At 36.4% G+C, this 16,221-nt stretch overlaps 1 protein-coding gene across 1 annotated transcript in view; it reads left to right on the forward strand.

The window, feature by feature from the left end:
- The window catches only part of SLTM (SAFB like transcription modulator), a 41,828-nt gene extending 40,628 nt beyond the window's left edge, over nucleotides 1-1,200 (forward strand). The window contains exon 21 of the mRNA XM_072615617.1: nucleotides 416-1,200. Within this exon, the coding sequence (XP_072471718.1) occupies nucleotides 416-524 (109 nt within the window). The 3' untranslated portion in view covers nucleotides 525-1,200. The remainder of the gene's footprint in view (nucleotides 1-415) is intronic.
- Nucleotides 1,201-16,221: the final 15,021 nt, after the last annotated feature.

A 16,221-nucleotide genomic window follows, 5' to 3' on the forward strand; every position in this document is an offset into this window, starting at 1 on the left:
AACGTCCTACGAATGCACATGCTCAGTTCTAACTTCAAATCCTTGCTTCTGCTCTTCCCTTCCATCTAAACCTTTCCCTGTCTTTTAGGATCGTCCTTCTCCTGTACGGCATCTTAAACAAAAACCAACTATTTCACATCCATTTATCTTAGCCTTTTCAAACTTTTCACATTTATCTGTACCACTCATTTTAGCAATTACTTATATGCTACCTTATGATTAATTTTTTGATGTATGTCTCTTCTGCCTATTTAAGTTATAAACCAATGGTGGTCCAAGTCACGTTTGTTTTATATATTCTTTGGTTCCTATATTAGATGCTTGATTTCTGGATGTTCATGCATTTGTTGGATACTCTTTAAAATGTTTTTTTTTCTGTGTGATCTTTAACGCTCTCTTAAAAATTTGTTTCCAGTAACTCATCACCAATAAATAGAATTGTGCAGATCACAGGCAATTCTATGCAAAGAGGAAGTGGCTCCGGATTTAAGCCATTTAAAGGTGGACCTCCAAGAAGATTCTGAAATCAGCTGCTTAACATGATTTCAAGATAATTTATTGAAATCTCTTGTAAACTTTTAACAGACAAGTCAGAGGACAGATGACTTATCCAGGAGTTTGCTCAAACTCCTTTTCCCCCCCTTTTCTTTCTTTTTTAAAAACATAATTGCTTTCCTCAATTTGAGAAGGTATTTTAATAGTTTTGTTGTAATTTTAAATAGTTTTGTGTATCTTTTGAACATTTTTTTCCTTGCAGCACTAGAGTCCCATTCAAGAAGCAAAGAATATTGGAATGGAAACTGTTTTGTTTTAACACTGTGTGAATATGAAGAGTAGTTTGCAACTGTGTAATAGTCATAAGTTACCAGCATTAGCGCTGTGGTGTCAGGCTTTAGAGTTAGCTACTTTGTCACAAGATACATATTTATGACCTCCATTTTGGAGGTTATACAAGCTAAGAAAAACATCTGCTGTCTAATTTGTAGAAAATAAAATTGTTTCTTGCATTTTTGAGTATTACGTAACCTATTTTTGCAGAAGGTACTGTTACATTAAGTGCATCTGTGTATCCTGGTAAAAAATATTCCTTTTTGAAATAAACCTTCATATTCTGTATAGTTGTGTAAGTGTTGAACATTTTTAATTACATAATGAATGTATATTTGGGCTTGTGTGGGAATAAAGCAAGTCTAATGAGGGTTTGAGCTGTGAATGGAGCTTTTACTGAATTTACCACTAAGTTTCTGTCTGGGTAATCAATCAAGAAACTATTATCTGATAGATAAATTTCATCTCTCAGAATTGTTTTCCATGTTCCCAACTTTGTTGAGATGTGGAAGAAATCCAAGCTTCAAATCAGTGAATCCACTTGGATTTTATGTGTAGACAGACATTGCTGCCTCTGGTAAAAAATAAAAATTTGCATCTAGAATTGTACGAGTCTTTGTGTTTCCACCTTTAGGTCAACATCACAATGTCCTATGACACTGATAGCCATAACCAAAATTATAGATTCCTGATGTTCACTTACATAGCTAGTTTGTCTTTTTTAGGACTTAGGCCTGTCTGCTCAACTCTTTAGTTAACCTCACTCAAGAAGAAAAGAAATCGTAGGTAACATTTATCTACTGTCAGTAGTATAATTTAACTCATCCACAATGGAATTAAGCATCCTCCAGCACTACCACTATAAGCCATGCTTGAAATCATTTTGATGTAGAGGGAGAAGTCATTCATTTAGAATCCTGTTAATTGTGCCTCTATAATCTCCTACATAAAATGTTACAACAAGTGATGAAGGATAGGAAATCCTATATCGAAAAGGTTTGTATAGCAGTGATCTCTTAGTGTTAACATAGAATCCTAAAATGCTTTAAATTTTGGCCCTTTGAACACTAAACAAATAATGTACTTGGCACCTTCCTTTAGATGTGTAAAATTACCTGTCCTTTAATAAATAAATGACTTAAAATCATGCAGAACTAGTGACAGAGCTGAAACTAAAACTTGAGTCATGACTTCTGGACCTATGTTAGCTGCCTCTCTTGACCATCCTGTAGCGTTTAACAAGTATTGTCTCATTCTTATTTAAAGTATAATTTGGCAGATACTTAGATCTCTGTAATATCTTCTTAAGTAGTCTTAACTTCCAGTCCCTCCCCATCCATCTTAACTAGCCCTGCTTTCAACTCATTTAGCCCTCTGTTTCAATCCCTTAGTGGTCTCTCATGGCCTATGGCCAAATTGGCAACCTTTTAAAACAGGATATCACCTACTACAAGCACTTCTAATAAGTATGGTCTGACTGGTTGTGTAGCCAGGGAATAGCAGGAAGTTTTTTTAAAAAACATACAAGCATTTAAAGTAATGTTGTCAGATAAAGAGTTTTTCTCCCTAACATCTACCTCAGATTTGATCTGCTCTGATATCTCTTGACCAATAGGAAAAATGAAAATGTGAGAGATTGCTGAAGATAAACTTGTCTTGGGTGCTTTCTCCCTCTTGAACCTGCCCATGGCACTCCTCTCAGCAGAAGATTCATGCAGTAGTCTTCATTTCCTTCCTTTCTCCTGATTGCTGCCTCCAAACACACCTATTTTCCCTCATTTGGTTGTACTGTGAAAGGTTGTACTGCACCAGCGTTGGCATTGGCTTTGTTGAGAAGTCCCTTTTCCTATTGCCTAAGGGCTTCTGGCTGACTGTGTAGAAGAGAAGTTAAATGTAATTTCACATTTCTTGAGCGTTACTCTTTCAGGTGCCAAGCTTTCAGGGGTTTGTAGGTATAAGTATGTCAGAGCTGAGTACTCTGCTGTTCAGGCAGCACCAAAACTACCACATACATTCAAATGCTAAAGTCCCATAATTTTTCATTAAAGAAGCTTTTTACTATGTGTGAGGGTACTATGATGCTGCTTTGGCTTTGGATTCAGCAAAAATGTGCAAAATTTGAAATTTGTCTCAAGATTGTATTTTAGTGATTCTTTTTATAGAATTTTTAAAAATTCAGTTTTATTTATGGTTCTGACTTCCCTGGCTTTCTTCTTTGTTCTCCATCCAATGAGAAGGCAATTACAACCTATTATAAAGACCTATAGTTATGCACAACAAATTCTTGCGTTAGCCTTGTCAGAAAAGAAAAAAGGCTTCAGTCTTCTCTCTGTGAGGCTCGTCAGTTCTCTGTCTGAAAGTGGATAGCGTGTTTCAATGTGAGTCCATTTGAATGTTGGTTGATCGCACTGTTGACCAGAGTTCTTAAGTCCTTCAAAGTTGATTAATTTTTGGTATTATCTGCTTACACTCACTTGACTTGGCATCATTTCATGTAAGTCTCCCCAATTTTTCTGTTTTAGCAGTTCCTGTTAGGACAGTAAAGCATCAACTTTGTGTACACATTGGGCTTCTCAGTGTTACTGATTTTTGAAAAAGTATTTCACAAAGACTAGTGATTTGTAGCTTGGTGCTTTTATTACAAATTTTTATCAAAAACATTGAACATCAATATGAATATGAACTTATATTTAAGTTAAATGCATAAAGTATAAAATTTTATCCTTGACAGACATTATTGATTACTTCTAAATATTCTCACCTGAGTTTTTAATGAGACTTCCCTTAATGTTACCTGTTTGATTTTCAGTGTCCTTTGCTCATTCATCATGTCTCAGTCACTTTGCATGCGTGTATATTTTGTCTTGTCCCTTTTCTGACTTGCTCATCTCAGTTTAATTGTTCAGTTAAATTGTTTAATTATCATTTCTAGGCAGATGACTCTGAAATAGACACATGTAACTCATATCTCACGTAAGCTCCAATCCTGTAATCACCAAGCATCTGTTAGGCTTCTCTGCTTGGATGTTCCATGAACCTTCATTGATCCTCAAAGATTCCCTGTTTCTGTAGAGGGCACCAGTTAGGCATTTATTAAGTGGCACATAGTTGCTATGATCCTGTACATAGACCACCAGCCATGAATGTACAGATTAATAACCTCAGTTAACCTCAGCTCTTTCCATCCTTATCCCTCTATAACCAACCAGTTATCAGATCTTGAGCTCTTTAATTGGTCCCCTGACTCCTTTTACTTTAATGCATTCTCCATGTAAAGTTAATATTCCTCAAGCACTGGGTGACCATATCATTTCATACTCAAGAAGCGGCTCCCTGTTACATGTCAGCTAAAATAGAAGCTGGTTAGGTATTTTAAACCTTTCACAAATTGCTCCTGCTGACATTTTCAGGTGTGTTTCTTATCACTGTCTTTCATGTCCTTTCTGCTGTAGCCAAAATGGCTTTCTTAGTTTTTCTTCATACTTGACTTTCCATCTTTTCTCTGCACCTTTTCACATGCCTTCCCCAATGCCTGGAATGCTTTCTCCCTCCTTGTAGGATCCCTAGCTTTCTTGAAAGCACTGGTTATCCTGTCTCCTATAGATCCCTGGCTTCTCCCGGTAAGGAATTGTATGTATTTCAGTTTGTGTGTGGATGCAGATTCCTTGGGGGCAAATTGTTTCCTGGTTATCTTTGAATAAATTCTTCTCTGAGCTTTTTATCCCTTCTTACTCATTTTTCCTTTTTTATGCTTATAGCATGTGTTTCTTCCTTCTCCTTCCTTCTTCCACCCACCCACCCTCCACCTTGCATTGTAATCTTTCATAACATTGTTTCCAAGTTTTGTTCTTCCACTAGGTGTCCCAGTGGATAGAGCACTGGGCCTGGAATCTCTAAGACTTGAATTCAAAGCTCACCTCACCTGCTTCCTTGCTGTGTGACCCTGGGCAAGTCACTTTACCTCCATTTTTTTGCCTCAGTTTTCTCAACTATAAAATGGTGGTAATAGTAGTACCTACTTCCCAGGTTGTCAGGGTCAAGTTAAACAATAATCATAAAGTGAATTATGAAGTGCCAGGCATATATTATATGCTATATTTATCATTTACTGTTCAACTGCATTATTGTTTTCCATAATATGAATATGAATGTGCAGTGATTCATTTATCAATTCTCTTGTAGTTGAGTGTAGAAAGCCTAGATTTAACATCCCAACATAATTTTTGTATATTCAGAATTAATAACTTAAAACTTTTGCCCATCTTAAAACTTTATCATTATGAATTAGAAAATTATCAATATGAATATTTCCAGATCAAACCAGAAAAAGGACATCATATATTAGATTATGGACCTATTACAGAATATTTCTAATGAATTTTTATTCACCATCTGGTTTTTATGCCACTTAAATTTTCACCTTCCAGAGCCATTCCTAATAATTTTTTTTAAATGAAGAAAAACTTCAAAACCAATTAGTACATTGAAAAACTTTGAAAATAATTGTACTGCAGGTGTTTTCTAATGTCTCTTCTAAATAATTGTTTTCTAATGTCTCTGGGGACAAGCTTGTTCTTTGTAATTTTGCAATATTCATTTTTAATTGTATTATGTTTGCTTTATCCATTTACATTTAGTCATTGTGTATAGTTTTCTTATATACTCCACTTTGCATCAGTGAATTTCAATCTTCCCATTCTTCTCTGTATTCATCATTTCTTTCACAGAGTACAGCAATCTATTATATTCTTGTACCACAATTGGTTGAGTCCTTCCCCTCCTGCTACATGTAATCCATGGGTTGTGTTTGATACTTCTGTTTAAATCATATTTCCCTCCATAGCCTTCCCTTCTCCCTCCTAGACAGCCATCCCATATAACATGATATTTTTTAAAGACAAAAGAAAGAGGATAGATCGGCATAACTGATAATACATTAACAAAGTGGAAATATGTGCAATATGCCGTACTCTGGACCCCCCCTGCAAAAGGATGGAATGAGAGGGCTGGCTTCTCATACCACTCCCTGGAGCCATGCTTGTTCTTTGCAATTTCACAATATTCACTTGATTTTTTTTTTGTGGTTTTTCTTTCCATTTATATTGTTGTAATAATTATATATATTTTATTGACTTTATTTTGTCCTGCATTAGTTCATGGCAACTTTTCCATGTTTGTGTTAGTCACATTTGTCATTCCTTGCAGAGTAATATTCCATTGTATTCATATGGCAGTTTGTTCAGCTATTCCCCAACTGATGGGCATCACTTTGTTTCCAATTATTTTCTATCACAAAAAGTACTGCTGTAAATATTTTGGTTTATATGGTGGACTTTTTCCTTATCCATAATCTCCTTAGGGTATAAGCTTACTAGTAGTGTTATTTCAGTTTTAATCATTTTATTTGTGAAATTCCGAATTCCTTTCCAGAATGGTTGTACTGATTTACAGCTCCACCAGCAATGCACTAGTGTACCTGCCTTCCCACAATCTCTCCAGCATTGACTGTTCTCCTATTTGTCATCTTTGCCCGTTTGCATGTTCTGAGACAAAACCTCTGGGTTGTTATGATTTGAATTTCTTGTATTAATATTGATTTGGAGCCTGCCTTCATTAATAACTTGCAATCCTTACCTTGAGAACTGTTTATATTCTCTGATCACTTTTGTATTGGAGGAGTGGCTTTTGGTGTACATATGTATATATGTAATAAATTATTAATGTGCATTATATATAAAACAAATTAATATCAACATGCTACGTAAGGTCACATTTCCATTCAGAGTGGAGTGTGTGGAATATGGTATGTTGGAAATGAGTCCGTCTAACAAGCCCCCAGCAGTGAGAAACATGCTCACCTTAAATAAAGAACAATACTTGTGAAATCAGGAAGGCCTTTATTATTCATTACATCCACTGGATGGGTAGCCTCCCCAGTAAGGTTACAGGATGACTACAGGAAGACTACAACACGTGCAGGAAGAAGGGGGCTTCTTATACTGTTTTCTGAACTTTGGATCTCCCAAAACACCATCCCCTGGCCATGTGACTCCATGTTCTCCTCTCTGATAGGCCCTTCCTTACAGAGCTCCTTGGGCCTGGGCATTAGTTTCTGACCTATAACCTGTCCATGCTAGGTCACAACCCCCTGTCACCCAGGAATGTGAACAACAGAACCTTCTTACTTCCCACAAAATCCCCCCTCTTTATTAAAATTTGTTTCCACACCTAAACCCAATCAATAAATACCTCCTCCATTCTTTCCCCTATGAATTCTTTCCTTCATCTATCCCCCTTTATATGAATATGGGAAGGGAGCAAAGCACTGATGAACTACATGGGGGCAGTCCCTTTATTATAAGCACAGATACAGAGATTCAAAAGGAGAAGGTCCAATGAATTGTCCAGAGGTTCCATCTCACACAGCAGTCTGAGGAGGAACATCATCTGATGCAGTTTTCTGGTCTGGATGCTCCTTCAGGCCATCTTCACCACAGCATCTCTGCATCTTCCCTTTATCTTGTAGAAATCCAGAGGTCCACTCTACTATAAAACTGACCATAATACCATTTTAGATGACCATTTCTAAGCTTTATACACTTACCACTCTTACAAAATCAAAATTGGAACTTTGGCCAATTGTCATGTTTAAGAAATTCACATTAGAGCCCCGTATTTACATTTTACATTAATTCACTATTCATTTCCCCCATCAGGAAGATGAGATGTCAGTAAGGAGTTGATTAACAGGCTCCAGTACTTACATAAATACAATTATCATTTTTAATGCAGTATATATCACATCATAAAACAATTTCAGCTTCTGGTCATGTGATGCTTCTTTTAAAGCATTTACAATATAGCCCACAAACCATTTTTCTTTTAACATTAACCAAGACAAAAATAATAACTATGTACGCTAACCTCACAAGTCTCACTAACCTGTCTCCACACTATTACTAAGAATTAAAGGACCCTAACTTACTGTTGTTGGTCTAAAGTCCTAAGCCTAATAGCTTAATTTTAGACTTAACCTCAGATGTTCCCCTACCAACAATCTATTATTTAATAGATCTGATATTATGCTTACAAAACTTTTGATTTTAGGAATTTACCATTAAGAGTAGGGACATTTCAGATAAACTTCGTGTGAATTCCAAGTAGGAGTAGATTGTCAACTGGCATTCAACCAGGCTTAAAGTCTGCTAGGTGTCAGTGGGGAAATTGAGTCAGGAGAATCCTACCTCAGCCCAGGCTGAACAGCTGCTCTCCCGACCTTCCCATGAGATCACCTTTTGTAGTTCATACCGGCATCTCACAGGCTTACTGGCATCATGGATTGGAGGCTCAGACTGCCTCTCTTGCTATCCACACCTGGAGTTAGAAGAACAGTCAGTTAATAGTCCCGTAAAATCTTAACATAGCAAGCTCCAATAATCCAAGTTTCAGATATGGCTATAATTTCACATTGGCTAAGGAACATCTTTTGAAGCAAGTCTTAAGTAGCTTAAATCCCTTTCTATACTTTTTCTAATTCCTGATTAAATAACCATCATAAAATCAAATTTACCATTAAAACTTTTAGTGCTCAAATAGATTTACATGTTTCCCAAACTACTCTGTCCCTTTCTAACCCTGCTCAATCTAAAAGAATGAGCTACACGTATGATAAGTTCAAACATTAACTTCAACTTATGTTCATGAAACGAATTCAAATCAAAACAGAAACATTTTTTTCCATCAACGTAAAACATTACCAGATCTTATCTGCCTCTAAGAAACTTAGGCTGAAATTCTTTTCCCCAAACTAAAGATGTCTCTGATTTAGTCTCAGTAATTAATAAAGCTAATTGTTTTAATATCAATTGCTTTTACATCATCTTGTAACACATAAAGACCTCATTCCAAATTGGGACCTTTGTCCATAACCCCCAAAGAGTTTTAGTCCCATTTGTCTAAAAGGGCCCTAGCAAACCTCACCTTGTCCAATGTGAACTGGCTCTCTAGAGGCCCATAGAGGCATATCACTATGCCCTATCAATCCAATTTTCCAGGTTACTGGCCCCTCCCATCAAAACCATGCTTGGAACCCCTAGACTGTCTTGGGCCACCTCGTATTCTCAGATGCTGCTCTGTATTCCTTCAGGACAGGTTTTAACTTGAAACCATATCAAACCTGGATTTATAATCACTAATCAAAAACACTTTAGCCCTCCCCCTTTTTTTTCCAATCAAATACTTTTTCTACTTAAAAGAAAAGTTTATTTATAATTTCCCATAATAATCTCTTTTTACTCTACTTCCTTAAAGAACTGAAAAACTCTCTTCCAGCTCCCCCCCCTCCCCAGGCCCAGAAGACCAGCTTTCCCGGTGTCATTCCAGCCTTTAAGTCATATTGCGGGGTGGGGGTGGGGGGGGTAACCTTTCCCTTGTCCACGTGGTCTGAGCACATGGACAGAGTTAATGCTTCTAAGAGAAATCATTGAAATTCTAAACTGAATTTGCAATTTTAAACACATAGAGTCTTTTTGGTATCAGATATATAATTAATAGTAATAATTACAAATCACAGTAAACAATTTTTAAATTCAATAACCTTCCATAACTTTGTCTATTGGTTTCCCAATCAGGCTAAACATTTTCTTAAGTGGGATGGGGGAGGAGGGAGTACAAGGTCCAAGCACATCCCACCCATATTTCTCCCCTCCTTTTATATTTCAAAGGAACCAAATATTCACCACCTCTTCCAGCTTCTTTGTTCTTTAAAAAGAAACCTTAGACGTTAAGAGCCTAACAATTTAACTTATCAATAGAGCCACATTTTTTTTTAAGTTAAATAATCTGCAAAGAGCAAAAATCTCTTTCACATTCACAACCTGGTCAGAGTTTAGAATGCAGAAAGAAAGATTTCTTTTTTAAGCAACTGCTTAAAAGTTTCCAAACTTTCTATTAACACCATTATCAAGCCAAACAGTAAAGCATTTTTTTTTCTTTTTCTCTCTCCCCAGCCCACTCACTCCTCTGAGGTTGCATTTACAACTTAACAAAACACTTAACAAACACACAGACAACACAGAACAGACAGAGCAACACAGATCCTCTCTTTTTAGGAAATAAACAAATTTTAGATTAGACCAGTCAAAATCCAATTATTCATGTCAATTTACTCTGATTGATTTCAAACCAATTTCCAAAGGATCCTTCCCAGAATCTAGATTCTCCCTCTTTCCTCTTTCTCTCTTTCTCTCTCTCTCCAAAGCAGACAGAGGAAGGAATATACCCAGCATTCCTTCATATGGGCTTCTGAAAGGAATACTCAGGGGATATATTCACCATTCCCTTCCTGGTACCAAGTACTCACACCCCATATTAGGACTTACTACTCCAAAAGCCCTCCAAAAGACTGGTCGTGGCTAAGAGAACCGAGGCACACAAGGCATTACTTTAGCCACCGATTTTCCTGCCATTGCTCAGGTTCCTAATTTATACTGCCTCCATTGTTTTAGCTTCATTCCTGAGTTCACAACAATTCCAAACAGTCCTGGAGAAGTTAGCTGTCAGAAGAAGGGAACTGGGCCTGTGGTGGCTGGGCCACTGAAAAATCAATGGGTGTGCTCCCATTCCCCATAAGCAAGATTCCATCCTAACCTTTCTGATGCTAAGGATCCCGGATGAGCCCCCAAGTTGTTAGAAGTGAGCCTAACAAACCCCCAACAGGGAAAAACATGTTCACCTTAAATAAAGAACAATATCTGTTGTGAAATCAGGAAGGCCTTTATTATTCTTTACGTCCAGTCCCCCTGAATGGATGGGTAGCCTCTCCAGTAAGGTTACAGGATGACTACAGGAAGACTACAACACGTGCAGGAAGAAGGGGGCTTCTTATACTGTTTTCTGAACTTTGGATCTCCCAAACCACCATCGCCTGGCCATATGACTCCACGTTCTCCTCTATGATAGGCCCTTCCTTACAGAGCTGCTTGGGCCTGGGCATTAGTTTCTGACCTGTAACCTGTCCATGCTAGGTCATAACCCCCTATCACCCAGGAATGTGAACAACAGAACCTTCTTACTTCCCACATGGTATAAGGTGTTAGTTCAAGCCTCATTTCTGTCAGACTGCTTTTCAGTTTTCCAGTAATTTGTATTATACAAGAAGTTCTTTCCTAAATAATTTTTTTTTCCAGTTTATCAAACTCTGGCCCACTGAGTTCTGCTATTTCTGATTATCCTTTGTCTAACTGGTTGGTGGCACAACGGATATAGTACCTGACTGGAGTCAGGAGGACTCATCTTCTTGAGCTTAAATCTGTTCACAGTACTAGCTGTGTAACCCCGGTCAAGTCACTTAACCCTGTTTGTTTTCTTTCTCCAGTTCCTTTAACAGATGAGGAAATGACAAACTGCTCTGATGGGATTCAGACTCTGGGAACTTCCTTGAATCTTCCCACTTAATCTGGCCTTTCATACTCAAATCTGTTACCCTTAATCTAGTCTGGCTCTCCATTGTCAGTTACCTCTTGATTGCTCCACCTGCTTCCCACCCAGGTTTGCCCTGCATTGTCTGATTCCTCCCATTTGTCTCCAGCTGTTTCCTACCTTTGATTATATTACTAGTTAGCCCAGTCTCATCAAGGTCCTTCTTAGAACCTCCTTCCACCTCCTCCCAGACTACTAGACCACCTCTAGATCTTTCCCACAGCCTTTCCATATATAAATTCCATCTCACCTCCATGAAGGTGTTCAGATTGAATCCAGCTCAGACTCTGTCTAGCTGAGATTCTGTCTGACCTGTTTGTCAATACAAGCATCACAAATGCTGAGGCTCCTTAAGAGTCAACCCAATATGGTGAATCTTTAATAAACTTTGTTTTACTTTGGCTGGAAGAAGTCAAATTCATTTGGCAGGACCCAACCTGTTGGTATTTTGGGGTCCCAAGCACCCCAAACCTCAATATGGTTCCTCAAACCTCAATAGCTGCAGTATCTTTCCCAAGAAAACCCCAAACAGGGTCACAAAGATGTGGACATAACATTATTGAACAACAAATCTGTTCCATTGACTTATTTTTTTTAAACCATTACCAGATAGTTTTGATGACTGTTAACTTCATAATACAGTTTGAGCTCTGAAAGTGCTATTCTCCCTTTCTCTTTTCATTATTTCCCTTGGTAATATTCTATATATTTTGTTTTTCCAAAGGAATGTTAGTTTTTCACATTCTATAAAGTATCCCTTCAAAAATTTGATTGGTATAGCATTAAAAAATTGTAAATTAACATTGGTACCGTTGTCTTTTTTGTGATTTGCATAACTCATTCAAGAGCACTGAATATTCCTCCAGCTATTCAAATTTTTGTTTTTTTTTTAAAAACGAATTTCCTATTTGCATCTCTACAATATTTTGTGTGCTTTGATCTATTGAGCTCCAAATATTTTATGCCTTTTGTAAAAGGCCCTAGCCAACTTTTCACCATGAAAGATGCCTTTGCCCCCTGGGGCACCCTCACCTCGGAAGATGCTTCCACTTCTTAAGCCCTCTTTTCTACTTTATGAGTTCATCTCCAAACTTCCTCAAGTTTTAAGGAAGTGTCTAGGCCTGCCATGCTCATTCCTTTACAATTCTCTAGGTGGCTTCTCTTGACTTTTCTTCCATGACCCTAGTTGTTTCCTCGCCTCCCCCCACTGCTTTTCCACACCTCTTTAAGTATTATTTTCCACTATTTCAATGTAAACTCCTTCAAGACAGATACTTTTTTTATTCCCAGCACTTAGAGTACTGTATTTAGCAAACTGTAAACACTTAATAAAAGCTTATTAACCTGACATTCTCTATTTAGTTATTTTGCCTTTGTGACTCAGAGCAAGTTACTTTGGCTTCTTTGAGCTGGTTTTCTTAAATGTAAAATAGGTGTTACAATATTTGCATTTAATTATGTTCTTAATCCGTTTTCCAAGACTTTGCCTTAAATTGAAATTTTTTTGATAATTTTTTGAAATTTTTTTTAGAAAAAGCTTTCCCTTCCTATGATTTTGTTTTACATTGTGCCTTTAAAGGGAGGGTACACCTGTTACTTTAATAATGAAGTATATAAAATTCACAGTTTCATTGTCTTCATTGTTATCTTTCTGGTCCATGGTAACAAAATGTGTGTCCTAGTTGGTACCAAGTGTCATAAAGGTTCTGAGACAATTTCAATGTACCTCATTAATTCAATCAAGAGCTATCTATCTATCATCTATCTATCTATCTATCTATCTATCTATCTATCTATCTATCTATCTATCTATCTACCACCCAGCATACAAAAATTATACATTAAAAGCTCATACTTATCATTCTTAATTTGTCCCATTATTTTAATATGCAATTGATTATTATATATGTAATTTGTGGATATTCAGGAATCTTCATATAAATGTGGATCATTTTACTAAACTTTCATTCTTGATCTTTTATGCACTTTCCAAAGAAAAAAGATTTTTTTAATTTAACATTTTCCCCCAATTACATGTAAAAACAATTTTCAACATTCACTTTAAGATTGAGTTCCAAATTCTCTCCCTCCCTCCTTACCCTCTCATTGAGAAGGCAAGCAATTTGATATAGGTTATACAACGTTTTATCATTCAAAACATTTCCATATTAATTATGTTGTAAAAGAAAACATAGACCAAAATAAAAACCAAAGAAAGTTTAAAAAAAGTATTCCTCAATCTGTATTCAGACTCCATCAGTTCTTTTTCTGGCGATGGATGGATGGATGGCATTTTTCATCATAAATCCTTCAGAATTGTCTTGGATCATTGTATTGCTAAGAATAACTAAGTCATTCATAGTTGGTAAGTTTACTGTGTTGATGATACTGTCTACTCATTTCACTTTGCATCAGTTCACATAAGTCTCACCAGGTTTTTCTGAGACCTTCTTGCTCATCATTTTATAACATCATTTTTCACATGACTATAGATAGCTTTGATTACTTCATCTGAAACTGACTTCATATGTTTTGATCAGTTGGGGAGTAACTTATTTTTATAAATTTAACTCTATGTATTTGAGAAATGAGGCCTTTATCACAGAAACTTCAAAATTTTTTTTCACAATTATGATTGCTAAATCTTTTTCCCTCCATTCTATTTCCTCCCTTTTTATTCTCTCTCCTTTCACCTTTTCCCTCCTTAAAAAGTGTTTTGCTTCTGACAATTGCTTCACCCAATCCAACCCCTCTTCTATGAGAACCCCCACACATTTTCTTATCCCCTTCCCCTCCTACTTTCCTGTAGGGTAAGATAGATTTCTATACCCATTTGAGTGTGAATGCTATTCCCTCTTTGAGCCAGTTCTGATGAGAGCAAGGTTCAAGCATTCCCTGACACCTCCTCCATCTTCCTCTCCACAGTTAAAGATCTTTCTTGCCTCTTTTATGTGAGATAATTCATCCCATTTTAATCTCTCCCTTTTCCTTTCTCCCTGTGCATTCCTCTTTCTCACCCTTTAATTTTATTTTTTAGATAAATTTAGAGTTTTTGACATTCACTTCCATAAGATTTGGAATTTCAAATTTTCTCCCCCATCTTTACCCTCCACCCACCCCAAGATGGCATTTAATTTGATATTAGACTCTACATATACATTCATATGAAACCTATTTTCACATTAGTCATGTTGTAAAGAAGAATTAGAATTAATGGGAGAAAAAATGAGAAAGAAAAAAATTTAAAAAGCAAATAATATGCTTCAATCAGCTTTCAGACTCCATAATTCTTTGTTTTCCAGTTAGTTTTAGTTTACAACATTCAGTTCCACAATCTTTTGAACTGGAAATTTTCTCCCCCCCCCCCCCCCCCAAGACAGTATGAGATCTAATATAGGCTCTACACATACATTCACATTAAACATATTTTCACATTAGTCATGTTGCAAAGAAGAATTATATTCAATGAAATGAACTATGAGAAAGAAGAAACAAAAAAAGAGAGAGCAAATATAGTATGCTTTGATCTATATTCAGACTCCATAATTCTTTCTCTGGATGTGGATCACATTTTCCATTATGAGCCTTTTGGAGTTATCTTAGAACTTCCATTGCTGAGAACAGCCAAGTCTATCAAAGTTAGTTATTGTACAATGCGGCTGTAACTGTGTACAGTGTTCTCCTGGTTCTGCTCACTTCACTGAGTATCAGTTCATATAAGTCCAGGTTTTTCTGAAGTCTGCCTGTTCATGATTTCTTATAGCACAATAGTATTCCATTACATTCATATGCCACAGATTGTTCAGCCATTCCCCAACTGATGGGCATCCCCTCAATTTCCTTGCCACCACAAAAGAGGTGCTATAAGATTTTTCATACATGTATGCCCTTTTACCATTTGTATGATCCCTTTGGGATAGAGACATAGAATTTGCCCTTAACCTTATTTTTAAAAATAGTATCCCATCATATTCAATTCATGTCTGTTCCTTCTGTCTATACATACTCCAAACTGGCCTAATAATGAGAAAGTTCTTATGAGTTACAAGTATCATCTTCCTAAGTAGGATTGTAAATAGTTTAACCTTATTAAGTACCTTATGATTTCTCTTTCCTATTTACCTTTTTATGCTTCTCTAGAGTTGTATTTGGAAGTCCCATTTTCTATTCCGTTCTGGTCTTTTCATCAGGAATGCCAGAAAGTCCTCTATTTCATTTAATATCCATCTTTTCCTCTGAAGGATTATACTCAGTTTTGTTGGATAGGTAATTCTTGGTTATAATCCTAGATATTTTGCCCTCTAGAATATCATATTACAAGCTCCTTGATTTTTCAATGTAGAAGCTGCTAAATCTTATGTTATTCTGACTGTGGCTCTACAATACTTGAATTGTTTCTTTCTAGTTGCTCTCTTTAACCTGGGAGAGCTGAAATTTGGCTCTAATATTCCTAGGAGATTTCCATTTGGGGATCTCTTTCAGGAGCTGATTGGTGGACTCTTTCCATTTCTACTTTACTTTCTTGTTCTAGAATATCAAGGCAGTTCTCCTTGATAATTTCTTGAAAGATAATGTCTAGGCTCTTTTTTTGATCATGGCTTTCAGGAAGTCCAGTAATTTTAAAATGATATCTAGGGTCTGTTTTTCAGGTCAGTTGTTTTTCTAGTAAGATAATTCACACTGTCTTCTATTTTTTTTTCATTCTTTTGGATTTGTTTTATTATTTCTTGATGTCTCAGTCATTAACTTCCTCTTGCTCAATTCTGATTTTTAAGGAATTTTTTTCTTTGTAACTCCTTTTCCATTTAGCCAATTCTATTTTTTAGTGAATTGTTTTCTTCAGTGAATTTTTGTGCCTCTTTTTCCATTTGGCTAATTCTGCTTTTTAAGAAGTTCTTCTCTTTTGTGAATTTT

Source organism: Notamacropus eugenii, chromosome 1, assembly GCF_028372415.1.
Source record: "Notamacropus eugenii isolate mMacEug1 chromosome 1, mMacEug1.pri_v2, whole genome shotgun sequence".
NCBI lineage: Eukaryota > Metazoa > Chordata > Mammalia > Diprotodontia > Macropodidae > Notamacropus > Notamacropus eugenii.